Raw genomic sequence first — 26,164 nt, 5'->3', positions numbered from 1 at the left:
AAGGGATTGGGGCCCGAGGGGGAGGGGCTGGGCCTGTGGGGTTCGGAGGTCCGAGCGGAGGGGGCCGGGGTTCGAGGAGCCGTGGAAGGTGGGTGTGGGGGGTCTCAAGGAAAGGGCGAGGGGTTTTAGAAGGAGGGGTCCGGGCGCAGAGGGAAAGGGATGAGATCCGAGGGGAGGAGATTGGGGTCTGACGGGAAGGGGTCCAGGCGCAGGGCTACAGGGATGGGGTCCGAGGGAAGGGAATTGGAGCTCGAGGGGAAAGTGTCGGAGCGCAGAGAAAAGAGATAGGGTCCGAGGGGAGGGGATTTGGGCTCCAAGGGAAGGGATCCGTGTGCAGGGGAAAGAGATGGGGTCCGCGGGGTCAAGGCGCCTGGGGTCCGCGGTTTGAGGGGCTCGCTGTGGGACGTGGGACGTGGCGGAGCAGCTGGAGACCCACCCGGCCTGTACCTGAGCGAAGGTTTTGCAATCAGGTCAATGGAGGCAGCGAGGCGCGGCTGCAGCTAGTCGTGAGGCTCTAAATTTGGAACCGTCCCTCCTTCGGGGTGTGTTTAAAATCACCAGAACCGTGCTTTGGGGCTTTCTGTTACGTTTCCATCACCTGGATAGTCTAACGGACGCCTGATCCTCGGCGCTGGAAGGCCTCGGGTGAGAAGGGACAGGGCTTCCTCCCACTGGAATCTGTGGACGTGTCGGGACCCTTGGGGAGGAATTCATTTTCTGCTGAGGGAAGCTCCGGAGGCATCCGATGAGCTCTCCCTGCAATCCCATGCGCTCCCTTTGGGCTCAGTGTTGACTTAGCTGCACAGGCTCTATCGGGGGGACTTCACCCACAAGGTCCTTAAGGCATGATCCAGCCCTCGAACCCGGCCGGGCCCAAGGCCGTGGTGCAGGAGGGGCTGGCCGCCTGCCCCCGTCTTCATTCCCGTGTTTGACCGTGTGGGTGAGTCACCGGCTCCAGAGCCCTGAGTCAGTCCTATTTCTCCTCTGGTTAGAGAAATATTCACCAGATACTCAAGGAACAAGGACGAGTCTTTTAAGTGGGACTCAATAAAAAGTTGGGGAGGCAGGGTTGTTTTGATATTAGGTCCCCTAGAACTGGAAGCTAACCCTCTGCTAAATCTTACTGAAAAGAAATATCTTTTGGCCTGGGGCAGGGGTGCGGTGGCTCCCACCTGTAATCGCTGCACTTTGGGAGACCAAGGTGAGAGGATCGTTTGAGGCCAGGAGTTCCAGACTAGCCTGGGTAACATAGGGAGACCTTGTATCTACAAAAAAAAAAAAAAAGAAAGAAAAAAAGAAATTCGCTGGGCATGCTGGCGTGCACCTGTTGTCCCAGTACTCGGGACGCTGAGGCAAAGGATCTCGAGCCCAGGAGTTGAAGGCTGCAGTGAGCTCGATCGCACCAGTGTACTCCAGCCTGGGTGACAGAGCGAGACCCTGTCCCCAGGCTGGAGTGCAGCAGCTCTTCACAGGTGCCATCTAGCACACTGCAACCTTGAACTGCTGGCCTTAAGCGATCCTCCCACCTCAACCTCCCAAGTAGCTGGGACTGCAGGCCCAGCTAAAGCTGACTTTTAATTGTAGCATTTTGATGGACCTGTTTTTAAAACACTTAAAATGACAGTGCACATAATTGGCAATTCAGATATTCAGTCTGTGCCATGCAGTAGGTGCTCTGAAAAAGGTGTCCTGAGAGTGTGAATTGCTGTGAGCGCTGGTTGCTGCCTTGTGTTACAGTATTCCCATGGCCTGGGCCAGCCAAGAGCAGGGGACTGTGCTCCAGGAGCAGGCTTGGCTTTCTCTGTGGCCCAAGCCCACCCCATCTGCTCACGCACTGCTTTGAGTAAACAGAGTAAATGTTGGGGTCAGGGTTTCCCTTGAGTAAGTGTGGTGTAGGGAGTGAGCCTGTGATGGTGATTTTGGCTAAGCAAATGTCTGTTTCCTTTCTCCTCCTGCTCTGCCATAGATGCTGAGGCTAATGGAAAGTTGATGCTGGACGGATGTTTCTGTCCCGTCATTTAAAACATTCTTCGGCCGGGCTCAGTGGCTCACACCTGTAATCTCAGCACTTTGGGAGGCCGAGGGCAGGTGGATTGCTTGAGCCCAGAAGTTTCGAGATCAGCCTAGGCAACATGGAAAAACCCCATCTCTATGAAAAATAGAAAAATTAGCCGGGCACGGTGGCTCACACCTGTAATCCCAGCACTTTGGGAGGCTGAGGTGGGCAGATCATGAGGTCAGGAGATCGAGACCATCCTGGCTAACAGTGAAACCCCGTCTCTACTAAAAAAAATACGAAAAATTAGCCAGGCGTGGTGACGGGCGCCTGTAGTCCCAGCTACTCAGGAGGTTGAGGCAGGAGAATCGCTTGAACCCAGGAGGTGGAGGTTGCAGTGAGCCAAGATCACGCTATTGCACTCCAGCCTGGGCAAAAGAGTGAGACTCTGTCTCAAAAAAGAAAAAAAAGAAAAGAAAAGAAAAATTAGCTGGGTGTGGTGGTGCATTCCTATAGTCTCAGCTACTCGGGAGGCTGAGGTGGAAGGATTGCCTGAGCCTAGGATGCAGAGGTTGCAGTGAGCTGGGATTGTGCCTCTGCACTCTAGCCTGGGCCACAGTGGAAGACCCTGACTCAAAAAAAAAAAAAAAGGCTGGTGGGGGGCAGTTAGGCGTGGTGGCTCATGCCTGTAATCCCAGCGCTTTGAGAGACTGAGGCTGGCAAATCGCTTGAGGCCAGGAGTTGGAGATCAGCCTGTAGCAACATAATGAAACCGCATCTCTACTAAAAACATAAAAAATTAGCTGAGTGCGGTGGTACATGCCTGTAATCCCAGCTACTCAGGAAGCTGAGGCAGGAAAATCACTTGAACCTGGGAGATGGAGGTTGCAGTGAGCCAAGATGGCACCGTTGCACTCCAGCCTGGGCAACAGAGCAAGACTCTGAAAAAAAAAAAATTCTTGTATAGAGGAATTTTTCACTCTGTCTAGACAGCAAGATTACTTCACGTTTGTGCAATCTGATTTGTACACTGACATTTGCAAGGAAGGTTTAATGTTGAGGTTGGACAGAGTCATCTTCTTTTGAACCGTATTGTAACAGCTTTATTGAGGTGAAATTCACACACCATACAATGCGTCTGTTTAATGTGTGCTGTCCACTGGTGTTTAGGATCTTCATGCAGTTGTACAACTATCACCACAATCAATTTCAGAATAATTTTGTCACCTCAAAAAGAAGCCCTTGTACCTTTTAGCCATGACTTCCCGATCCCCACCACCACCATCCGCCCAGCCCTGGGCAACCAGTAATGTATCTTTTGTCTCTGTAGATTTGTCAACTCCAGACATTTCCTAGAAATTGAATCGTATAATATGTGGTCTTTTGTGCATGGTTTTCCTTTGCGTAATAGATTTGAGGTCCCTCCACACTGCAGCAGGTGTCACTGCTGGATCCTCTTTGTGGCGGAAATAATGCGTTTGTGTTAGGTAGACCACATGCTATGTATCTATCAGTTGATGGACATTTGGAGTGTTTCCGTTTTGTGGCTGCTATGAATAGTGCTGTTCTGAACACTCATGCACAAGTTTTTGTGTGCTTATACTTTATTTCTCTTGGGCATAGACCTAGGAGTGGAGTTGCTGAGTCATACAGTACCTGAGTTTAACCTTCTGAGGAACTGCCAGACCTTTTCCATTTAACATTCCTATCAGCAGTCTGTGAGGCTTCCGGTTTCTCCACACCGTTGCTGAGACTTGTCATCGTCTTTTATTTTAGTCATCCTAGTGGGTATGAGGTGGGTTCTCATTGTGGTTTTGATTTGCGTTTCCCTGATGGTTAATGACATTGAACAAACTTTTCCTGAGCTTATTGGCCATTTGTATATCTCCTCTGAAGAAATGTCTCTTCAGGTCCTTCACCCATTTTTAAATGGGGTTATTTGTCCTTTTTATTATTGAATTATAAGAGTTCCTTTTTTTTTCTTTTTGAGATGGAGTCTCACTCTGTCGCCCAGGCTGGAGTGCAGTGGCACAATCTCGGCTCACTGCAACCTCCGCCTCCCAGGTTCAAGCAATTCTCCTGCCTCAGCCTCCCGAGTAGCTGGGACTACAGGCACACGTCACCATGCCCAGCTAATTTTTGTATTTTTGGTACAGACGGGGTTTCACCATGTTGGCCAGGATGGTCTCGATCTCTTGACCTGTTAATCCGCCTGCCTTGGCCTCCCAAAGTGCTGGGATTACAGGCGTGAGCCACCATGCCCAGCCAAGAGTTCTTTATATATATTCTGGATATATGGTTCAAAATAGTTTTCTTTTGGGATCGTCTTGTCACCTTCTTGATGAAGCACAAAATTTTTAATTTTGTACAATTAATTTTTTTCCTCTTGTGTTTTGGTGTCGTATCTAAGAAACTATTGCCAAATTCAAAGTCACAAAAATTTACACCTTTTTAGGATTTTAGTTCATTTTTGAGTTAATTTTTCTGTGTGGTTTTGAGGTAGGGGTCTAGAGGCTTTATCTTTGGATCCACAAAATAATCAAGCCTATTTTCTATTAGTTATTTTTGTGATTTTTTTAAAATTTCAAATATTGAGAGTATAAAATTGTGGATTTGAGCCTATCCTTAGCTGCTCATGAGATTTTTATTTTTTACTTTGTGATTGATTGATGTATGAGACAGGGTCTCTGTCTCCCAGGCTGGAGTGCAGTGGTGTGATCATGGCTCACTGCACCCTTGAGCTCCGGGCTCAAGCAGTTCCCCCACCTCAGCCTCCTGAGTAGCTGGGACTACAGGTGTACACGACCATGTCTGGCGAATGGTTTAGGTGGAATTGTATAGATGCCCGCTGATTACACTAATAACTGTAGTAACCAGAATGCACCGAGCAATCTGTAGAAGTTAGGATTGCCAAAGGAATTGGGGAGAGAGATGGAGCAAACAGTTGGGTCAGGAACCAGATAGGAAAGTAATTGCCAGCAGGGCCAGCCAGGCACCATCCCCTAGTACCTAATGCCTGAGAAACCACTCTGCCTGTGGCCAGCTTGTTCCTAGGGACGAGGGGATTTCAGTCGTCGATGAGTGATGTTTAGCAGTATGGTGTCCAGTTGAGGCTGACGTGTGGTCCTCGGGAAGGGGCCATGTGCTTGGCCACCCTCTGGGGAACTGGAGTCTTGCTCCCTGCACGGTAACCGTATACGTCCATTAGGAATGCAGCCGCCTCCTCTTCGGCTCTCCAGCTGCTGCTGTCACGTCTTGAGACAGTCACCGTACCTGTGTTTTCTCCCGGCCATATCACGATCCTCTCAAGGAGTGTTTTTCTTATATTATTGTTTTAAAAAGCTCACAGTAACAATTCTATTTTATAATGTTATTAATTAGAATGAATAAAAAGTGAAAATCTCTCAGAATTATAGCAAACAGTAAATGCATGCTAGCAATTAAGGCGGTAATTTCTGTTTGCATTCATTAAGAAACATGATGTAGGCCGGGCATGGTGGCTCATGACTGTAATCCCAGCACTCTGGGAGGCCAAGGCAGGTGGATCACCTGAGGTCGGGAGTTTGAGACCAGCCTGACCAACATGGAGAAAACCCATCTCTACTAAAAATACAAAATTAGCCGGGCGTGGTGGCTCATGCCTGTAGTCCCAGCTACTCAGGAGGCTGAGGCAGGAGAATCGCTTGAACCCGGGAGGTGGAGGTTGCAGTGAGCCGCAGTTGTGCCACTGCACTCCAGCCTGGACAACAAAAGCAAAACTCCATCTCAAAAAACAAACAAACAAAGAATCGTCATGTAGTTAGAAATCTTTTAAAACTTATTTCTTTAGTTTCTCTATGTTGAACTTTTTTATTAGTAAAATGCAAATCTTCCATCCTCATTTCAGATTTCATTACAAAACCTTGTTATATTTGGGAGGATTTCTGAAGTTTTCTAAAAAGATCTCCACGCAGAAGGGTTTGCCCAGGCTGCTGCTCAACAGACATCCTTCTGAGCTTTTACTCTTAATCTTTTTACAGACGGAATCATTCCCCAATGCCTGGAAATTCCTCATTGGATTACTGTGTTTTAAACAGAGTTTTGTGAACAGCCTTTTATCTTCAAGCGGAAAGAAAGGTACTTGTGCGTTGTGAACATCCTAACATTCTTTTCCTATGGATGGAAAGGGCAGAAATCCCTTTAACAGGAAGCGGGGGAGGTTGCTGTTTCTGTGGATTTACTGGGAGAGAGATGATAATTTTCTGGGAGGAAATTTCATTGTTTAAAAGATGAAGTCAGATTTCTGTTGTGTATGACTTAGAGGAGACAGTTGCAGAAAACTCTGGAATTGAGGAAGGGAACTCATTCCTGTCCTCCCTGAGGGGGAAATCTGGCCCCTTCCCCACACCATGAAAGTGGGTGGGCCCCCAGGCGCAGGACTGTGAAGCTTGCAGGTGCCTACCCCGCCCCCTGGTGAAGCTGCCTCCAGGAAGGTGAGTGGAGACTGTTCTCTGCTAATCTTTCCCTGATGAGCCTGAGAAAGTACCAGGCAGACACCTGCCTTCTTTCACCTTTGACTTGGGGTTGAAGGTTGGCCTCGCCAGCTCCGCACGGACTCCCGTCCTTTCTTGCAGCCACTTCCTCAGTGGTGGGAACCCTGGTGGGAACGCAGGCGGGCAGCCCCCTTGCCAGGGCAGCATGGTGCCATGTGGCAGCCGGAGACCGAGCATCCCGTTTCTCTTTCCTGCAGCCGTTGCTTTATTTATAAATGGGCGCACTGGGACAAGATGGACTGGTTGTGCCTTTCAGTTCTAAGATTCTAGTTCATCTGTTCTCTAAAATCCTGGCAAAAGCAGATCACTCTGGAAATTTCTTGCCATGCTTTAGGCATTGACTTGAGGTTCCAGGGGCATTGTTGGTCCTGCTACACCCCTTGGCAGACAGTTCTTCCCTGAGAGACAAAGTCGCATCTAGAAATTTGAGAGCATGGTGCTCTGATTGGTCCCTCCCTGTCACATTGGATTTGGACTTGAGACCTAGCCAGGCTGGACGGGGAGGAGCCAGATGGGACATTCTCAAGCTGCCAAGGGCTTTTGTCCCGTTCAGATTCAGGGCGCTAGAGTCCCAACACGGCGCCTGAGGAAAAGTGAATGGGGTGTCCTCAGTTCAGACCCCTGGGCACAGCTTCTGGCTGTTTGATTTAAAATAATCTCTCAGTGGCTCTATGGCCTGTGTGAAATTTTATTACTATTTCTGTGGAAAAGGAATCAGTTCTTTTTATACGTAGTTTAAAAAAAAAAAAAAAAACCCTTAAAAGTTTTGATGTTACCACTGCAGTTACAAGAAGAATTGTCTTGTTAGGGTTTACAGGCGTGCCATTGTTCTCTATAACAGAAAACCTTTCAGTCTTCACGGGCTGAGGAAGAAGGTGGCTGCCCACTTGCAGAGCTGCCTGATAGAGGAAAAGGTGGCGTTTTATAGTCTGTTTTCTCCCAAGTAGAGAGTAAAGCAATTCTCTGATGAATTACCTGAAACGTTTATTAAATTGTAAGTCTGAATTAGGAAAATTGTTGTTATCGTTTCAGTAAGCACTTGAAATCAAAATGGGTGCGCTTTTTAAGAAATTGTGATAAAATACACGTACCGTGAGATCTACCATTGGTAACGTTTAGTGTATTTATAATATATAACACACATGGTGCATTTATTTTTGGTTAGAAACTATCATATGATTGGGCAGAACAGGAATATGTTCTTAATGAATGCAGTAAGTGCACACCCGACTTTTTTATTTTCCACAGAATTTTCTCACTTGAGTTGAAGCCAAAGAGTATTTGCAATATATTTCTGACGCCAGGGGACAGCAGTATTAGAACCCCGAGGGGAAGCTTCTTTCACTCCTGTGGTTGTCATTCAGGGTTAGGGATCATGAAGGATTGGCTGGTCCTGCAGCCTCGTCCTCCTGGGTTGCCTAGAATCTCGGTAGTTTTGGCCAAAGGGCTCATCTGCTGGCCTCTGTGGATGGCACCCTGAGGCCTCCGTAACCCTCCCCGGCCGCTCTTTCAGATGTGGAAAGCTTCAGCAGGCCACGCTGTGTCCATCGCCCAGGATGACGCGGGGGCCGATGACTGGGAGACCGACCCCGATTTTGTGGTAGGAGCCGCCAGCCTTTGCTTTCCGTTTTCATGAAGTGGAAGTGGCTCTCCTGGGTTTTTCTTTGATGGGGTGGTGGTTTGTCGGTGTCGCAATCCAGGCTGTGAGATTTACTGGTTGGTTTTCTTTTCAGAATGATGTGAGTGAGAAGGAGCAAAGATGGGGTGCCAAGACCGTGCAGGGCTCCGGGCACCAGGAGCATATCAAGTAAGAGGCGTCGCCACCACCCTCCCGAGGGCCCCTCTGTGGGTGGAGCCCCAGGTGCAACAGGGCTCATGGTCGTCTGTGGAGGGACGGCCTGTGTGGAAACCGCTTTTATCTTCTTGACCTGATACCCATGCAGTAAATGAATATAAGACACACACACATATATGTGTGTATATGTAATATGTGTGTTTATATGTGTATATTTAGATACTTGTGTGCTCAGTAATTTTTAAATTCCCATTGCAAACAATTTCCATATTTATAATTTTAGAGTGTCTGCTTCTCAGTATTGTAGCTTTTATCAGGGAACACTTTTACCTAAGCTCTACCTTACACACGAGAGGTTTCTAAAGTATGAGATGTCTGAATAACTGAGACCTTAAATGCCCTGTCCCTGTTTTTATTATCTGGAAATGATTATGTGTTAGTCGTGGGGTACTGTGAGCTTTGTGTTCTTATCAAAAGCCCAGAGGAGGGAACTGAGTGAGCCCTGTCATTGTTTCTCACTTGGCACTATCTAAAATGCCAGCTCTTGGGGCAGTTTTTTTTTTTTTTCCTCAGGAAGTGCAGATAAAAGGAACTTTTAAAATGTGCTCAGACTTTTATTTTAGGCCGCACTGGGTTCAGAGTGGATCCTTCTTTCCCTGGCTGTGAAGGCAGCACCACTGACCCGGTGACCGCCTCAGTATCCTGGCGAGACTGTCCTGCTTGGCCACAGTCCCTTCAACTGAGAAAGATTCAGTCCATCATCCAGAAAAGAAGGCACAGTCTGCCCAGTGGCTTTTTATTTTGTTTTTAAAGATTTATTTATTTATTTATTTTGAGACAGGGTCTCACTCTGTCACCCAGGCTGGAGTGCAGTGGTGCAATCATAGCTCACTGCAGCCTTGACTTCCTGGGTTCTCGCCTCAGCTTCCTGAGTAGCTGGAACCGTGGGTGCACACCACCATGGCCAGCTAAGTTCTTTTATTTCTTTTAAAGACGGGGTCTTGCTTTTGTTGCTTAGGCTGGTCTTGAACTCCAGGGCTCAGGTGATTCTCCTGCCTCAGCCTCCCGAAGTGCTGGGATCACAGGTGTGCGCCGCCGCACCTGGCCCACAGTGGCTTTTTATACACAAGTTTTAGTCCCTCTCTGGCTTGCTCAGCACACTCCCTTCCACAGAAGCAACTTCGGAACTCCAGTGGCCGTGCGGCTGCCCAGGACAAGAGACTGGAACGGGGCTGACTTAGGAGTCCGCTGTAGCCTTGGGTATTTGCTATGGCGTTAAGCAGACTCCTGAATTCGTTGAGTCATCGTACCTCTTCTCATCTCTTCTGTTCCCTGTAGCTTCAAAACATGTCTTGGAGGGTGGCTTGGAGAAAAAACAACTCTCCAGTACAAAAGCCTCGGGCGGCTTAGAATTCAGAGAGGAGCACGTGGGGAATGAGCCCATTCTTCACGCTCTGGGCCTTCCCAGGTTTTAGGAGTGGCGTCTTTCCCTGCTCATCAGGGTATTGGGCGGTTTCCGAGCATGGTTCGTATTTCATCCTCAATTCTAGCATTGTTGTCCAGATGTCGAAGGTGGCGGCCTGGTGTCTCCTGGGCAGAAAGTGTGAATGCCAGAGTGGCCTTCATACCATGCTGGGGTCTCTCAATGACAGCTGTGTCCTGCCTGCCAGATTTGAGCACACCTTGTCATCTGTTTCCTCATCTGCTATATTAAAAATTTTCAGTGGCATTTAGATGTTAAATTCTGAAACGCTTTCCTCACATCTTTGAATGTATGAAAAAGCTGGAGTACTTCAAGTACGGACGAGCCATCTACATGTGCAGCACCACTGGACTTCTGCCAGTGACTGGGAAAGGGGGCGTAGCCTCGTGTTCCCCTCTACCTCTGGATGATTACAGACGGGCTTTCCTGTTCTCTGCGTGTGAATAAAGGCCGGGTTTGGGTAGAGCCATCTTTAGCGGGGATTTGGGATGACCCCACTGTCTGCCTTCAGATTCACGTTCTGTCTCCCACGGAGCGTGCATCTGACACTGCGGACTGCCGAAGTGGGTGTACCAGCCGGCAGAATAGTCAGGAAGGGACAGTGCAGGGAGAGAATTGGTGGACATCAGATAGGCAGATTTACAAAGATAATGTCACCTGTTCTTATTTATGACACCGGGAGGCAAAGCTGCACATCTGTTTATTGATTTGTTCCTATTTCCATCTCCTCCTTCAAGCATCCACAAGCTGAGGGAGAACGTCTTTCAAGAACATCAGACTCTTAAGGAGAAGGAACTTGAAACAGGACCCAAAGCCTCCCACGGCTATGGAGGGAAATTTGGTGTGGAACAAGACCGAATGGATAAGGTGAGTGGCCCACGGCTGCCTGTGCCAGGCTCCTGGTGCGCTTGGACCACTCGACTGAGTGGCAGAGTCGTCCCTCAGACTTTCCTTAGATCAGCAGTTCTGAGTCAATCTGCTGAGGCTGAGATTTGCCCAGAGTAGACCCCTGTGGATCGGACTTGCTCACGAAGTACTCTAGCTTTCTTCAAAGCTCGCTGAGAACCCTCAGAGGTGCTGGAGCACGGGTGGTACGTGGGGAGGCCCAGAGCGGGAGACTGGCCCTCAGAGGCGGCCTTGTGATCAGGATAGAAGTCCGGAAGCATCGTGGCTCCAGGTGTCATCATTGTCAATGCCTCTGGTTCCAGCTTGCAGCCTAAGTCATGCCAGTCCGAAGACCAAAGTCAAATCTGTAGGCCCCCATGGTTCACAGCACACACGGAAATTCAGCCAAAGGCCTAGCTAACATGCTTCATGCGGTCAGTGACTGTCAGAGCAGTCTGTCCCTTGTCTAAATGGGGTGCCCACCAGGCTGGGGACAGTGCTCGCTCTGTTTGAGAGGTCTGGGAGAGCCTCCCGGGAGCCATCATTGATGGGATGCAAACTGCCATGCAGACGTTGATTGAGGACGTTGGCCAAATGCCTCCAGCTCCACCCGTACTTTAGGTCCTCTCTGCCCTAAGAAAGGGAGCCCCGTTAGCTCAGGACGGCTGCCTTTTCCTTCGTGGAGAGAGGATGGAAGAGATCGTGGTGCGTTTGCATGTTTCTTCAGTAAAACAGACATCCTGGAGGTGAACTTTTGAGTCTAAGCAACATAAGCTTGTTCTGACCTGACAGATGCTTGCCTTTACCCTGTGGAAAGAAGTGTTTCAGCCAGTGTCGGATTCCAGGCGGTAATTCCATACCTCTCCCACCTCATGCACCAGCCGGATGAACATTTGAGCTGGGCACGGGCTGATGTTGCTGTGTCACAGTGAGCTGCACCTTGCTCTGTCCCCTACACAGTAGATGATGTGGTGGGCTGGCAGGGCACCCCAAACCACCATCATAAATAGCCTGGGGGAGGAGTGGGGTGAGGGACCATCTGCAGGAAGGAGACATGGATGTTGCTGTGTCACTACCACAGAGATGCGCTGACACTGAGGAGAGCAGTGTGTGCAAAATCATCATCTCTGGAGTCTAAAAAAAGTCCGCTAGCTTTTAGGAGTGTAAACGGACAGACGGACCCCTGTGTTCAGTGCAGTGAGCGAAGCATGTGCAGACGGACAGACGGAATCCATGTGTTCAGTGCAGTGAGCGAAGCATGTGCAGACGGACAGACGGAATCCATGTGTTCAGTGCAGTGAGCGAAGATGTGCAGACGGACAGACGGACCCCTGTGTTCAGTGCAGTGAGCGAAGCATGTGCAGACGGACAGACGGAATCCATGTGTTCAGTGCAGTGAGCGAAGCAAGTCGGTGGAAGCCTTTCCCACCCCAGACTGAGGCAAGCCCTGTGCTTACAGGGCTTGTGGGGAGTTAGTGCAGAGAGAAATTTATTCTAAAAATGGGGCTCCCTGCTCTGAGTTGTGAAAATTACATATTGGGGAAAAGAAAGGCAAAGTGTCAGGGAAAGCCTGGTAGGGAAGCTGTTGTGGCTTCTCTGCTGCTGCTTGGACTGCACCTTTTTTCAGCCCGAATCTCGCTCACCCTGGAACCTGCCACTTAGGCCTTCTGGAGCGCCAGGCTCCCTGGAAGAGCCCTCGCTTCCCTCTCTCCTGTGCCGTCTCCATGGCAGCCTCTGCTTCCCTCGTCAGCTGTCCTTGCCTCATCCTGCTGTCCTTCCCAGGGAGACTCCCCTCTGGGCTGGGCTTTTCAAGGGTCGGGACTTGTCATCCTCTCCTCATGCCTGGCCCTATGCCATGAGCCCCACCTCTTAGGCCAGTGCGCTCCTGGAGCCCAGGAGGCTTGTGGAGCCTTGCTGTCACCTCTTAGCCGGCAAGCTGGAGAGCTATCCTGGCAGGGCGAGTCCAGCAAGGGGTGCTGCAGCTGCTCAGTCCCGGCTGGCATCTGGGCCAGGTTAGCTCTCAGCTCGGGTCAGCACCACGGGACAAATATGTTGTCAAAAATAACTCAGGGCCAGGTACGGGACTCACATCTGTAATCACACCATTTTGGGAGGCCGAGGCAGGAGGATCTGATGAGCCCAGGAGTTTAAGACCAGCCTGGGCAACATAGCGAGACCCCGTCTCTACAAAAACATAATTAACTGGACGTGGTGCACACCTGCAGTCCCAGCTGCTTGGGAGGCTAAGCAGGGAGGATCACTTGAGCCCGGGAGGTGGAGGCTGCAGTGTCCTATGATCGCACCATTACAGTCCAGCCTAGGCGACAGAGAGAGACCCTGTCTCAGGAAATAAATAGATTGAACTCAGATTCCAAACTGAAGGGGAAATGGCTTAAGTTATTTGTAACTTGCCCACTTCAGAAATTGAAAAAAATAAAAAATTGAAATCTCTGCGTTAAGAGTTGAGGAATATGTGCTAGAGACTTCCAGAAAAAAAGAACACATGGAGGACAAGCACACGTGAGAGGAGCCTGGACGGGCTGTCCAGATTCTGTTTACGCTGGGGCCTGAGCACGCTGCACCTTTCCCTTGCGACCGGCGGTGGCTACATCCATCACGCGGGGCAGGCTTCCTTCCTGCTCCCGTGTCTCCTTGCATCCCGTAGCCCTGAGTCTACACATTCAGGCTTCAAGATACAATCTCCCCAGCATGACTGTTTAATAACATGTGATTTCATCAACGTAAAATCAAATGCAATTTTGGAGATGAATCTCTTTCCATCAAAAGGTTGGAAACTTTGCCTAGTTGTCATTCTGGGCATGTCTTTAGATCCGTTTTCCTATAACTTCCTTCTGATGAAAACTCATGCTGGGGAATCCGTTTGGCACGTCTGCCTCTGCCACTCCTTCATCTCTGTTTTCTGGGTGGGACCCCAGAGGACACGGATGGGCAGTCTGTGCCACAGAGGGTTTGGAGGTGACAGCTCGTGTGGATGAGGAGTCAGCTGCCGACCTCAGAACAAACGTGGGAAGAAGAGGGCGCAGCACAGGCCCGAGGCTTAGGGCAAAGCCTACTTTTCATTCGGGGAAAGAGTGGACGCGCTCTGAGTTGCCTGCTGCGTCAGCACCGGTGTGGGATGCTGCTCGGGTTAGTATGAGCAGCTCCACATACTAGAGGGAGTGAGAAGACGGGTCCCGGTGTGCCGTGGGCGTTCTCCACACCGTCTGCTGGGCCACATGCCTGCACTGTCGTGAAGGAGGCCTTGACCCAGCTCTGCTGTCAGCAGGGAGCCTCAGAACCCTGGGGCCTCGGTGTGCCCGAGCGTGGGACTGTCAGGGCTGGAGCAGGGCCGGTGCTTTGAGGTGGGAGATCTTGTCTGCTTTGTGGACCAGAGGGTCTCGTTGAAACTGCTGAACAGAGTTGCGGAATCACAAAAGCAGCTGTGGACAGCACACCTGTGGATGGATGTGGCTGTCCCAGAGGCGTTATTTAGAGAAGAACTGGGCACCGGGTCTGGAAAGCCCAGGGGAACCCTCGGCTTTACCTGGTGGCTTTGGCGAACAGAAGGTCCTCAAACCTGTGTGCGCTGACGGGGGCTGACGACATTAATGACGCTGAAGCGAGCTGGCGTTGGGGCCGGCACCTGGCTCCTGCCTGAATGGGGTGCTGCTCAGCAGAAATCGAATATGAGCCTGTGTTTTGCAGACTATTTTTTGTGCTGATTCTTGGGTCATGTGATTCGCAGAGGTCCCACTTCAGTAAACGCCAGCAGCCTCCACACCGGCGGGTCTCACAGATCCTGCCACAGGCCGCCAGCTCTTTGTCCCTTCTTCATGCCCAGTGGTGTCAGACATCCCCACTGGTGGCCCCAACCTGTGGCCAGGGGTCGTGTGCAGCTTCCAGGAGCCCAAGGGCTGGGGTGGGCCATGAAAGCCTGCACCAAGGACCTGGACCTCCCAGGAGTCGGGCCCCCTCCTTGGCTCCCCAGATGGGTGTGTTCATGTAAGGTTTCCCTGCACTGAGCAGGAGGTGGCCTCCCCAGCCCTGCTCTGGGAGGAAGTGAAGTGCCGCAGTGTCGTCAGTGTCTCATGCTTTGTGTTTGAACCCTGTTCCAGTCAGCTGTCGGCCACGAATATCAGTCGAAACTTTCCAAGCACTGCTCACAGGTAGACTCGGTCCGCGGCTTCGGAGGCAAGTTTGGTGTCCAGATGGACAGAGTTGATCAGGTGAGTGATGTGGTGCTGGGGCTGGTGGGGGTTGGGGCAAGGGGGAGCGTTCCCCGTAGATCAGAGCCATATTGCGCCTTGTAGTGGCAGGCAGGTGCCCTCCAGCTCTGTGGGACCGCAGAGAGGGGCATCCGCTCCCAGGATGCTCTGAGAGCCTGGTCCCAGGGAGAGGAAGCGGGATGCGGAGGGCTTGCTACAGCAGTCCCTGCGGTCGCTCTTCACTACGTGCCCCAGTACTGGACGGCCCTGTGTCTGTCCAAATGTGCCAGCAGGGACCATTGCTGCCCGTGTTTCTCATGTGTGTGCTACTGTGACAGAGTGGCCTCAGAGCGTGTTCCGGGGAGCGGGATGCGCTCGTTGCGTCCAGGACTCAGGCTTTGCGTCAGGATGTTGTTGCAGTCATCCTGGGCCCGAGCCTCTTCTCTGATTCTCTTCAGCTTGGGGCTGGCGGCTCTTTTGTTTAATAGAGGAGCGATCTGGAGCCTGGAGGGAGCAGGGAGCTGATGCTGGTGGCAGATTGTGGCTTTGTGACATATTAGCCACGGTTCTGAATTTATGTGTCTGTGAAATGAGGGGGATGATCACACCTCTCTGACGGGTGTGCTCAGATGCCCATCGCAGTACCTGGCTGGTGGGAGTGCACCCCTGGTGGCCACTGCTATTCCTGTTATTAATATTAATGTTCTCAGCATGACTTATTTGAGAAGCGAGTTTTCGTGAAACCCGTGGAATGAATCGGCTGAGGACGCCTTGCCGCCACATGCTAGGGAGGGCAGGTCGCCATGGATACAGCTTGGCCCGCGCCGTCCACTGGGCCTTGCAGAACGTTTGTTGTCCTGTCCGTTTAGGATGCCAGAGCTCTTGCGTTACTGCCACCTGCACCTGGCTTAGGAACCCAGAGGTCACAACATAACATGTTTCATGTTTTTAAAAATTTCATGTAATTAATTCAGAGAGATTGTTTCAGGGACATTGAAAAAATGTATTTCTCCCCACTCGCTAATGTGTTTTTGGTCACCACAGTCTGCCGTAGGCTTTGAATACCAGGGGAAGACTGAGAAGCACGCCTCCCAGAAAGGTGAGACACGAAAGGCGCGGAAAGAGGCCGGCGCGCCAGGGGCCCTGATGGGGAGAGTCACGGCCACCTGAAGCCGTTTCCCGAGCGGTTTCTGTTGCCACAAGGAGGACTCTGCCCTCCTCTTCATGTTTCTGGATCATCCGGATGCCACATGACGGATGCATTCCCCGTTACACAGCCTCCTTGGAGCCCTGGCATCTGCTGTCATTGTGGAGCCTCCCGCTTTAGCGGAAGCTGCCCTCCCTTCATCTGGGCAGTGCTCCTCCTGGAGAAGAGAGCTCTCAGATTTATCAGCAAAAAGCTAACTTCCCCCTCTAAGGATAGAAACCAGAGTTGTTAAATTCTTGTTTTCATTATACACATACGGTCTTAACTGCTGGTGATTAATCTTTATTACATCATACTATCTCTTTTTGAAAGACCAAAGCATATCGCTACCTTCAAGTTTTCGGTTTATTTTTTGCAAGCTTATTTAGTTCTTCCTCTTTTAGTGTCATTGCATCATCCGGGGGAACAAGCTCTCAGTCCTTAAGCAGTCTCGGTGCAGTCCAGGTGGAGGTAGCTGTGGTGTGGGCAGGCAGAGGGAGGATCAGGGTCTCGTTTCCCGTGTTCAGCTGTGTGGCTTTCTTCATACGAGGCTTTCTCTTTCCATTTTTTTCATTTTGTTTGTTTGTTTGTTTTGAGACAGAGTCTAGCTCTGTTGCCCAGGCTGGAGTTCAGTGGCGCAATCTTGGCTCACTGCAAGCTCCGCCTCCTAGGTTCAAACGATTCTCCTGCCTCAGCCTCCCAAGTAGCTGGGATTACTGATGTGCACCTCCACCCCTGGCTAATTTTTCTATTTTTTAGTACAGATGGGATTTTGCTATGTTGGCCAGGCTGGTCTCAAACTCCTGACCTCAAGTGATCCGCCTGCCTCAGCTTCAGCCTCCCAAAGTACTGGTTCTTTGTATGAAGCTTTCCAACTTTTACCTGAGCAGTTGATTTTCAAAGCGGGCATGCAGCTTCATTTCTGACCACACAAAGGAACTGCCCTGTAACAGCTGACAGGGCGCGGAACCCCACCATGTACCTGTTACGAAGCAGGTCCAGCGTCACCTGTATGGAGCAGTGGGTGGCTTGTTGTACATGGTAAAATGTGTGCTTGATCTGTTTGTGAGTTGTAACCACTACACACTTCTGCTTAGTTTAACAAAAGGGACAGTTTAGTTTGTCCTCAGGCCCACGTGCTAACTGCTGCCCTGTCTCTTCAGACTACTCCAGTGGTTTTGGCGGCAAGTACGGCGTGCAGGCTGACCGAGTAGACAAGAGCGCGGTGGGCTTCGACTACCAGGGCAAAACAGAGAAGCACGAGTCACAGAGAGGTGGGGCGGACCCCATGGTCTGGAATCATGCGTTTGCTCCAGAAGCACCCACGAGGGCATTTTCTCTCCTCACAGATGATTGTTGTAGATTTTTTAACTTAAAATGTTTGGTGTTCTTTTAGTACCAGTGTATGTGGGCTTTTCCTAATTTGAATGGCTGCACAGTTCCCCATCATAGGAGGATTCCAGAGTCCATGTAACCATTCCTTTTTTGAATGTGGAATTTAGGTTGTTTCTTTTTTTTTTTTTTTGGTAGAGATGAGGTCTTGCCATGTTGCCCGGACTGGTCTTGAACTCCTTGGTCTCAAGCAATCCTCCACCACCTTGGTTTCCTTAAGTGCTGGGATTACAGGTGTGACCTGTAAATTTTTTTTTTTTTTTCTTTTAGAGGGAGTGTAGTGGCGTGATCTCTGCTCACTGCAACCTCCACCTCCCTGGTTCAAGCAATTCTCATGCCTCAACCTCCCGGGTAGCCGGGATTACAGGCACATGCTGCCATGCCCATCTAATTTTTGTATTTTTAATAGAGACGGAATTCTGCCATGTTGTCCAGGCTGGTCTTGAATTCCTGACCTCAGGTGATTGGCCCGCCTCGGCCTCTCAAAGTGCTGGGATTACAAGTGTGAGCCACCGCACCCGACTGAAAATTGACTGCAGGGAACATTCTTGTACCTGTGTTTTGTTCACGAATGATTATTCAAAAGAATCACTCCTAGATGTGGAATTGCTGGGTCGAAGTCTATTGAATGTAAAATTTCCATAGATACTGCCAGGTTGTCCTTGGAGGCTGTGCTGAGTTCTTCCTTCCCCACGGCGTAACCTGTACACCAGCACTCAGAGAGTTTCCCAGGGCTGCAGAGGCTGCGGCCTGCCCGTTTCTCTGTGCCTCTTTTGTTTGGCCTGCACATTTAAATTTTTAAAAATATTTGCCAACATTTGAAAACTGAGAGCTTGACTATTTAAAAACTCAGATTTCTAAAAAAAAAAAAAAAAAATCCCAGACCAAGAAACACCACTGGAAGATCCGACCACTCTGGCTTGGCATTTCCCTGAGGAAAGTGCCAGTGGCGTGAAGGGCAGCTTGGCCTGCAGTTTGTTGCGGACTGGCCTGGCCTGGCCTTCCTGCCGGTCAGGCCCTGCCTACTGCACAGGGCTGCTTGCCTCTGCTCTCTGCCTCTTTCCTGGGAACAATCCATTCCTCCTCTTCCCACACCGCACAGTTGTGAGCAGTGCGTGCTCCGTGAAGCCGCGTGAGTGTATGACTCCAGTGAGCCTGGGAGCATGGGCCGAGCACCTGGGCAGACTCAAGCCTCCTCAGATGCCTCAGGCCTTCTCTCCCAGGCCTTGATCCTCTGCATTTTTACTTTTAGTGGGTTCATGAGAGATTCATGTTTTGGTATCACAGTGACATGCTAAATGGCTTCATTCTGAGTAGAACTGGTGTTTCTGGAAGATGCTGTGTGTGTCCTGTTTCCTGGTATCCCCCTGTTTGCTTCAGTTTGTGAAGAGTGGCCTTTGAAAGTCTTGCCCCTGTGCCACCTCCTCCCCTTAGAGAGCCTTATCATAAACTCTCATCTCCTGCTAGCTTCTGGATGCAATGAATGATGTTACAGGAATTCGTCGGCTGTACTTTCTTTTTTGAGATAGAGTCTCTCGCTCTGTCGCCGGGCTGGAGTGCAGTGGCGCGATCTCAGCTCACTGTAGCCTCCGCCTTCCGGGTTCAGGAGACTCTCCTGCCTCAGCCTCCTGAGTAGCTGGGATTACAGGCATGCGCCACCACGCCTAGCTAATTTTTTGTATTTTTAGTAGAGACAGGGTTTCACCATGTTGCCCAGGATGGTCTCGATCTCTTCACCTCGTGATCCGCCCACCTCAGCCTCCCAAAGTGCTGAGATTACAGGTGTGAGCTGCCGTGTCCAGCCTCTGCTGTACTTAAAAAAATAATAATAATTTTTTTTTCTTTTTTTTGAGATGGAGTTTCGCTCTTGTTGCTCAGGCTGGAGTGCAGTGGTGCAATCTCGGCGCACTGCAACCTCCACCTCCTGGGTTCCAGTGATTCTTTTGCCTCAGCCTCCCGAGTAGCTGGGATTACAGGTGTGGGCCACCACGCCCAGCTAATTTTGTATTTTTAGTAGAGATGGGGATTCATCATGTTGGTCAGGCTGGCCTTAAACCCCTGTCCTCAGGTGATCCTCCCACCTCAGCTTCCCAAAGTGGTGTGATTACAGGTGTGAGCCCCCACCCCCGGCCTGTTTTTTTAATTTTTAAAAAATTCGTTAATGATTTAACTTAGAGATGGGGTCTTGCTATGTTGCTCAGGCTGCACTCAGCCTCCTGGGCTCAAGCAATCCTCCCTTCTCAGCCTCCTGAGTAGCTGGGTTGCAGGCACATGCCCCCACCTCTGCTAACCACTGTTTATGTTTCTGTTATTACACATAAATAGCACCTTTAAATATTGTCTGTATTATTCAGTGGCCCTACAGTGGACCCGAAGGATTTTTGTGTTTTTTTAATCAAACGATAAAAGCCTTTCTTAAGGACTGCTAAGACCCTTGCGTGTTCACTGATTTCATTGCTCCCTTTAAAGCAGTCCTTTTTTTGTTTGTGTTTAGATTACTCCAAAGGTTTCGGTGGCAAATACGGCATCGACAAGGACAAAGTGGATAAGAGCGCCGTTGGCTTTGAGTATCAAGGCAAAACGGAGAAGCACGAGTCCCAGAAAGGTGTCTTCCGTTTTATCTTACCCTCCAGCCAGCAGCTAGTGATGTGGCAGGTGGTAGCCACTCCGGAAAAGGAAAGACAAAGCGTTATTGACAGCCCTTAATGTAGATGTCTCGTTTTCATTAAGTACCCAACTTGAAAACGGCACATCTGGAAACACGCTACTAAATAAGAACTCGGAGCTTGCATGTTTTGGCGCTCCAGCCCCAGCGGCGTTGCTTATCGTGGCGGCCGCGCCCCGCACGTCCATGTTGCCCGTGTGAGCCTGTGCTGCCTCGTGGTGCGGGTGGAAGCCGCGTACCTGGGAGCTTCCGTGGGGTCCTGTCTGGCTTAATCACAATGCTGAGGTCATAGACTAGGTTATTTCCTGCCACTCTCCAAGGAGGGCCTCTTCGTGGATGTTATCTAAGGTATTACCAAAGATCCAGAAGGGAAGGGCAGATTGAGTGACTCGAATGTGTTTAACTGTATTGAGAACATACTTTCTGCCTGTGACCCGCACTACCTGCTAATGATGGGTTCTGGCCTTTCATTGTGCATGTAGACTATGTGAAAGGGTTTGGAGGAAAGTTTGGTGTGCAGACAGACAGACAAGACAAATGTGCCCTTGGCTGGGATCACCAGGAGAAATTGCAGCTGCATGAATCCCAAAAAGGTACATTCCCTCTGCCTGTCCGCGAGATGGTTTTGGAAGTTTGTCTTTGTTCTTGTGCGTCAGTGTGTGTGTGTGTTGTGTCTGCGTGTGCCTGCTGCACGTTGTTCTGTTTTCACTGTTTGAAGTTGTCCTGTGCACCCCCCCCAGTCTCCCAGTTCCAGAAACTCTCCAGCTAGTGTAGTCATGACCCCTCCCTGCTGACACGGGGCTGGTGCCCCAGAGAGCTGGGTTTACCCGGGAGTGGGCACATGGGCCAAGCCTGCAGCAGGGGGCTGGGTTTACCCGGCAGTGGGCACATGGGCCAAGCCTGCAGCAGGGGACTGGGTTTACCCGGGAGTGGGCACATGGGCCAGACCTGCAGCAGGGGGCTGGGTTTACCCAGGAGTGGGCACATGGGCCAAGCCTGCAGCAGGGGGCTGGGTTTACCCAGGAGTGGGGGTGCATGGGCCAAGCCTGCAGCAGGGGGCTGGGTTTACCCAGGAGTGGGCACATGGGCCAGACCTGCAGCAGGGGACTGGGTTTACCCAGGAGTGGGCACATGGGCCAGACCTGCAGCAGGGGGCTGGGTTTACCCGGGAGTGGGCACATGGGCCAAGCCGGCAGCAGGGGACTGGGTTTACCCGGGAGTGGGCACATGGGCCAAGCCGGCAGCAGGGGACTGGGTTTACCCGGGAGTGGGCACATGGGCCAAGCCTGCAGCAGGGGGCTGGGTTTACCCGGGAGTGGGCACATGGGCCAGACCTGCAGCACTCCTGGGATGCCGCTTGTTTTCTGCCTTCAGGAGGTGCAGGAGCAGCAGTGCTCCTCGTCCAGGCTGCTTGTCTATAAAGTGGGCCACGGTGTCTGGCAGGAGATACTTACTTTTGAACCGAAAGTGTTCTCTTGTCCGAACGGGTCCCTTTTCCCTGGGGAAAGGAACCTAAGGGGCTGAAACGCTTTGAGTATGACCCAGCCCTGAGATAAGCAGGAGCGGGGCTGATGGGGCTGCGCCCTCCGCATCTGCAGGGTCTCTCCTCCCGTGTACACAGATACGCGCACGCGTCTGCCGTGTGGGCAGGACCCTAGGGATGAACCGCACAGCCTGGAGTGCCTTTACTGAATTATTTGAAGTGCAGTTCTTAGCCCGTTTCCACATCTTGGCCGAGTGTTCAGATTTTAAGTTCATTCTTTAACGTTGACCTTTGGAGCCGCCTTCTGGCGCTGAGCCTGGGAGTAGGATCTCAAAGGCCGTAAGCTCAGGAGAGTCCTTGCTTTCTGGAAACTGTGTTTGATTTTTGCGCATGCTCATGCAATTCTAACCCAACTGTGTTTCCTCTCTTGGTTGTTTTCCCCACCGTTGCTTGTGGATTTTCAGATTATAAGACTGGTTTCGGAGGCAAATTCGGTATTCAGTCGGAGAGGCAGGACTCCGCTGCTGTGGGGTTTGATTACAAGGAGAAGTTGGCCAAGCACGAGTCCCAGCAAGGCACAGTTGCCACCAGCCTCTTACCCCCACCCTCCCCGTCCCATGCAGCCACTTCTAGCACAGACTTCAGGGCTCACCGTCCGCGCCTGCAGCACAGTCCTCCTGTGTCACCAGTTGTCAGCTGTCAGGCTGTTGGGCACTTGAAACCCATTTCTATTAGAGCGACACTGGTTTTGAATGGTTCCCTTCTCTTCCCCGCTTCACTTTCTTCCCTGTGAACCTGTGATCTGCGTATGGCAGGATGTACCAGTTAGTGTGTGGGTGCCGTCTTTCGAACCCTGTGACCCTTCCAGTCTCTGGACCGGGGCATCTCCGGTCTCCAGCAGCATTCTGCCCGAGGCTGTTCTGCTGGTAATGGTGGCTGCTGTGAGCCATTGAGTCAGGCCTTCCAGATGAGGAGAGAGGTGTTTGGTTCAACGAAACCGCTGGCCGTTTGACCAGGGGCTTCGTAGCAGCAAGGGCCAGGAGACAGGCGTGTTCTGTGTGGTTTCTGTGTTTCATTTGTGGTGGTGTTTTTGGCCGGGGTTGGGAGGTTTTTTGTTTGTTTCATTTGATGACACCGTATGTGTGTAACATCTCCACACAGAGCCACACAGTATGTACGCAGAGCCAGCTCTGCATCCTTCCTTAGAGCAGTTATGTTACCTTTAAAATTTGGACTTGGTTATTAGAACCTGAACACATAATTGGAAAAATAGTAATTCCCTAACCTTGCAGGGCAGACTCTAGACTTTCCACCTGCAGCGTTAGAAACACAGCAGTGTTCAGGTGTGGGCAGGTAGACACACCTGGGGTGGTCCCGCAGACTGCATGGAGATGGCAGTGGCTCTCCGAGGCATCACTCCTGCATGACAGTGTGACTTTCATGTGGATCTGTGTTGCTGCAGCAGAAGGATTTGGCTGGTAGAATTTCCACATGGATTTTTTTTTTCTCTTAAAAAGCAAGAGAACAAACTGCGATTGAGCCTCTTTTTAGCGCTCAGTAGAGCAGGCGCACAGGAAGCAGCTGAGAATAAGCCCGTGCTGGTGCGGAAGACTGTGCTATTGAAGTGGCGCGTTGCAAAGGCCTGTCCGTGCCCTCTCCTCGCTTAGCTCCTGCCTGCCGCCTGCCGCCCCTCCTGCCCCTCAGGGAATGCTGAAGCCCGCCCCCGGCCTGTGCCCTGCTTCTCACTGCCTGGGTCTCACGACCATGGGTGGAAGCAAAACTTGCCTTGCAAGTGAAGCCTCGCTTGGCCATTCTCGTTTCTTCCCGCTGTGGTGCACCTTCTTGGGCTGTTTCCGGATCTGTCTGCATGCACCCGCGGCCACCCCCACGCTCGCCTCCGCCGCACAGTAAGTGTTGTGTTTTGCCACATTTCAGACTACTCCAAAGGATTCGGCGGGAAGTATGGGGTGCAGAAGGATCGGATGGATAAGGTAAATATTCCAGACCCGGAGCTTAGTGTCGTCTGCCTGCAGGGACTCTTGGTGGGCGTGGCTCACGGTGCGGGTGGCACCTACGCACTGGGGTGGGGCACAGGTGGTTTCCATCACGGTGGACATGATGTGTCCTGTGCTTCTCATGGCCGTGCTGTGGGATGGGCGCTGGCCCTGGCCCCCCTCCTAGTTGGGGGCCCGAGGCCAGGCAGGTTCAGCACCTGGCTGTGGCACAGCAGTGGACGGCTGGGCTGCCACAGGAACCCAGACGTTTAACATGAGAGGCGAGAGCCTCGAGGGCTCATGTCCATTTGAACTTAAATTCTTAACAGTAAATGAGATTGGAAGCGAGTGTTAGACCACGTGTGGGGCTTCCCCACTGGTGGCCGGCGCTGCCTGTGCCGTGATGAGCCATGTCTCCCGTCTTCAGCCTCACAGAGACGCGGGCCCCACACTGCCTGCTCCTATGCATGGCCTGCGGTCAGGGGTGGCAGGGTCAGTCCTTGCCTCGAAGCTGACCACACACAGCACCATCCAGGGGCTCCTGATGTGGGCTCTGGGGGCGTGGGCGGGCAGAGCAGGTGTTTGGGCTGGGCTCGCCAGGGAGCCGTAGCCGGGGCTCATTTCTGAGGGCAGGCGGGAGTTCAGGAGAGAAGGCTCAGGAGACCACGGAGGGACGAGGTGTGGGCCTGGGTGGGACAGGAATCACAGCAGGTTCTCAAGGAGCCTAGCTGCAGAGGGAGGGCGGGGAGCGGGGACAGAGCTGGCCCTGGAGAGCCCCACACACCACAGGGCGTTCTGCACGCCATTAGGTGACATGCATGGCCCCAGAAGGGTTAGCAGGTAAGGGACACTTTGGGGGTCTGCTTTGAGAATCCGCCAGCCTCAGCGTGGAGTCTGGGTTGTGGGGAATGGCCTGGACAGGGGGGTGTGGTCCTGAGGAGAACTGGAGGGGCTCAGGTGGTAGAGAAGCAGGGCATGGTGTTTGGCGCCAAGGGACGCAGGGGAGGGAGCAGTCGGGTGGGTGTGGGGTGGACGTGGGGCCGACAGTGAGCTGAAGAACTGGGAATAGCGGATGTGGGTGTCAGTGAGAGGAAGCTGGGGTAGGGCTGGGGCCAGGCCCGGGTGGCATGCAGAGTCGGGAGGGGAGTAGGCATGCGGTCAGAGGACACTGGGCAAGGGGAACCAGCGAGGTAGCGGGGGCCTTGCGAGGCACTGGGACGGGTGGAGGGAAGGAGCTCCCCTCTGGGTGAGTCAGAGGTTGTGGCTTTGGGGCCCGAACCTGAGGGACTGCTGTGCTGTGGGTGTCTGTGGTCAGCATTGCTGGTGTTGGCAGTGACCGCTGAGCTTGTGAGCACGTGGGGAGGCAGTGTAGGGGTGTGGCGTTTGGTGTCATTGTCTTTCTTTTTTTTTTTTTTTTTTTTTTTTTGAGACGGAGTCTAGCTCTGTTGCCCAGACTGGAGTGCAGTGGCGCGATCTCGGCTCACTGCAAGCTCCGCCTCCCGGGTTCACGCCATTCTCCTGCCTCAGCCTCCGGAGTAGCTGGGACTACAGGCGCCCGCCACCACGCCCGGCTAATTTCTTTTTGTATTTTTAGTAGAGACGGGGTTTCACCGTGTTAGCCAGGATGGTCTCGATCTCCTGACCTCGTGATCCGCCCGCCTCGGCCTCCCAAAGTGCTGGGATTACAGGCTTGAGCCACCGCGCCCGGCCGGTGTCATTGTCTTTCATCCAGGACGGGGTGGAGCTTCTCTCCTTTGGTTTGCTGTGTGATGAAGTCCAAGGCTTAGAGAGAGTGATGTAACTGCCTGGGTCCCCGTACATTGTGGGGATGGGGCTACAACCCAGGCTGGGAGGTGAGGTCATCCCCTGAGGGCGAGGTGATGTCTGCAGAGGGCCCAGTGGGTGACGGGACCCAGTAAGGCTGATGGCCTTGCCTTTGAACAGGTGCAAGCGGCTCAAGGGACATGGAGTAGACGCTGGAGCTGACTGACAGGAGGAGGGAGCAGGGTCCGAGGAAGGACAGGCAGGCCAGGAAGGGGGCAAGCAGGAGGTGCTGGGCAGAAAGGGGCCATGGCGTGGGGGCTCTGGTGGCTTCTGAGCCTCAGGTGTTCTCATCAGAGGTAGTGAAACCCACAGTGAGACTGGGGACGGCCACTAGTCTCCACGAGCCCTGCCAGTCTCCACCTGAGTCCTATGTGAGAGTCATTGCTCATTGGTCAGGCTGGAGTTGAGTCCCCCGCAATGCAGAAAGGTGTGACTGCACCACTGCGTGGTGTGGTGTGGAGGACGGGCCACCGGAGGCTTGCATGTGTCCCCAGCGTCTTCTGCTTCCTGTCAATGCTCACACCTCTGGGTGGCGAGGGAGGGTGGGGAAGGCGTGAGGCAGATCCCAGAATTGGTGTATGATAGAGCAGATGGAGATACATGTATTTCTTATGCTCATGCTGACTCACGGTTGCCTGCAAATGTGGTGGGTAATCGTTCTCATGCCTCAGTTAGTTTGCAAAACTGAGAGGCCATGAAGAGTGCTCTGGGCTGTGTGGCTGGG

At 51.9% G+C, this 26,164-nt stretch overlaps 1 protein-coding gene and 1 pseudogene across 18 annotated transcripts in view; both read left to right on the top strand.

Moving 5' to 3' along the window:
• The window catches only part of CTTN (cortactin), a 40,448-nt gene that overhangs the window by 1,272 nt on the left and 13,012 nt on the right, over positions 1-26,164 (top strand). For 2 of the 18 annotated variants that reach the window (XM_015434329.4, XM_074012946.1), the window contains exons 2-14: positions 471-645; positions 3,620-3,791; positions 6,016-6,112; positions 8,042-8,128; positions 8,262-8,335; positions 10,544-10,673; positions 14,807-14,917; positions 15,941-15,995; positions 17,246-17,356; positions 19,969-20,079; positions 20,622-20,732; positions 22,087-22,197; positions 23,558-23,613. In XM_015434329.4, the coding sequence (XP_015289815.1) occupies positions 8,042-8,128; positions 8,262-8,335; positions 10,544-10,673; positions 14,807-14,917; positions 15,941-15,995; positions 17,246-17,356; positions 19,969-20,079; positions 20,622-20,732; positions 22,087-22,197; positions 23,558-23,613 (957 nt within the window). In that variant the 5' untranslated portion in view covers positions 471-645; positions 3,620-3,791; positions 6,016-6,112. Of the gene's footprint in view, positions 1-470; positions 646-3,619; positions 3,792-6,015; positions 6,113-8,041; positions 8,129-8,261; positions 8,336-10,543; positions 10,674-14,806; positions 14,918-15,940; positions 15,996-17,245; positions 17,357-19,968; positions 20,080-20,621; positions 20,733-22,086; positions 22,198-23,139; positions 23,224-23,557; positions 23,614-26,164 lie in introns of all 18 variants that reach the window. The other 16 variants (XM_015434330.4, XM_005576967.4, XM_045372315.3 and 13 more) reach the window with 15 other exon arrangements.
• LOC135966981 (uncharacterized) lies at positions 17,434-18,434 on the top strand (annotated as a pseudogene).

Source organism: Macaca fascicularis, chromosome 14 (genome assembly GCF_037993035.2).
Source record: "Macaca fascicularis isolate 582-1 chromosome 14, T2T-MFA8v1.1".
Taxonomy (NCBI): Eukaryota; Metazoa; Chordata; class Mammalia; order Primates; family Cercopithecidae; genus Macaca; species Macaca fascicularis.
The sequence above is the reverse complement of the archived record's forward strand: the minus strand, read 5'-3'. Positions and strand labels throughout refer to the sequence as shown.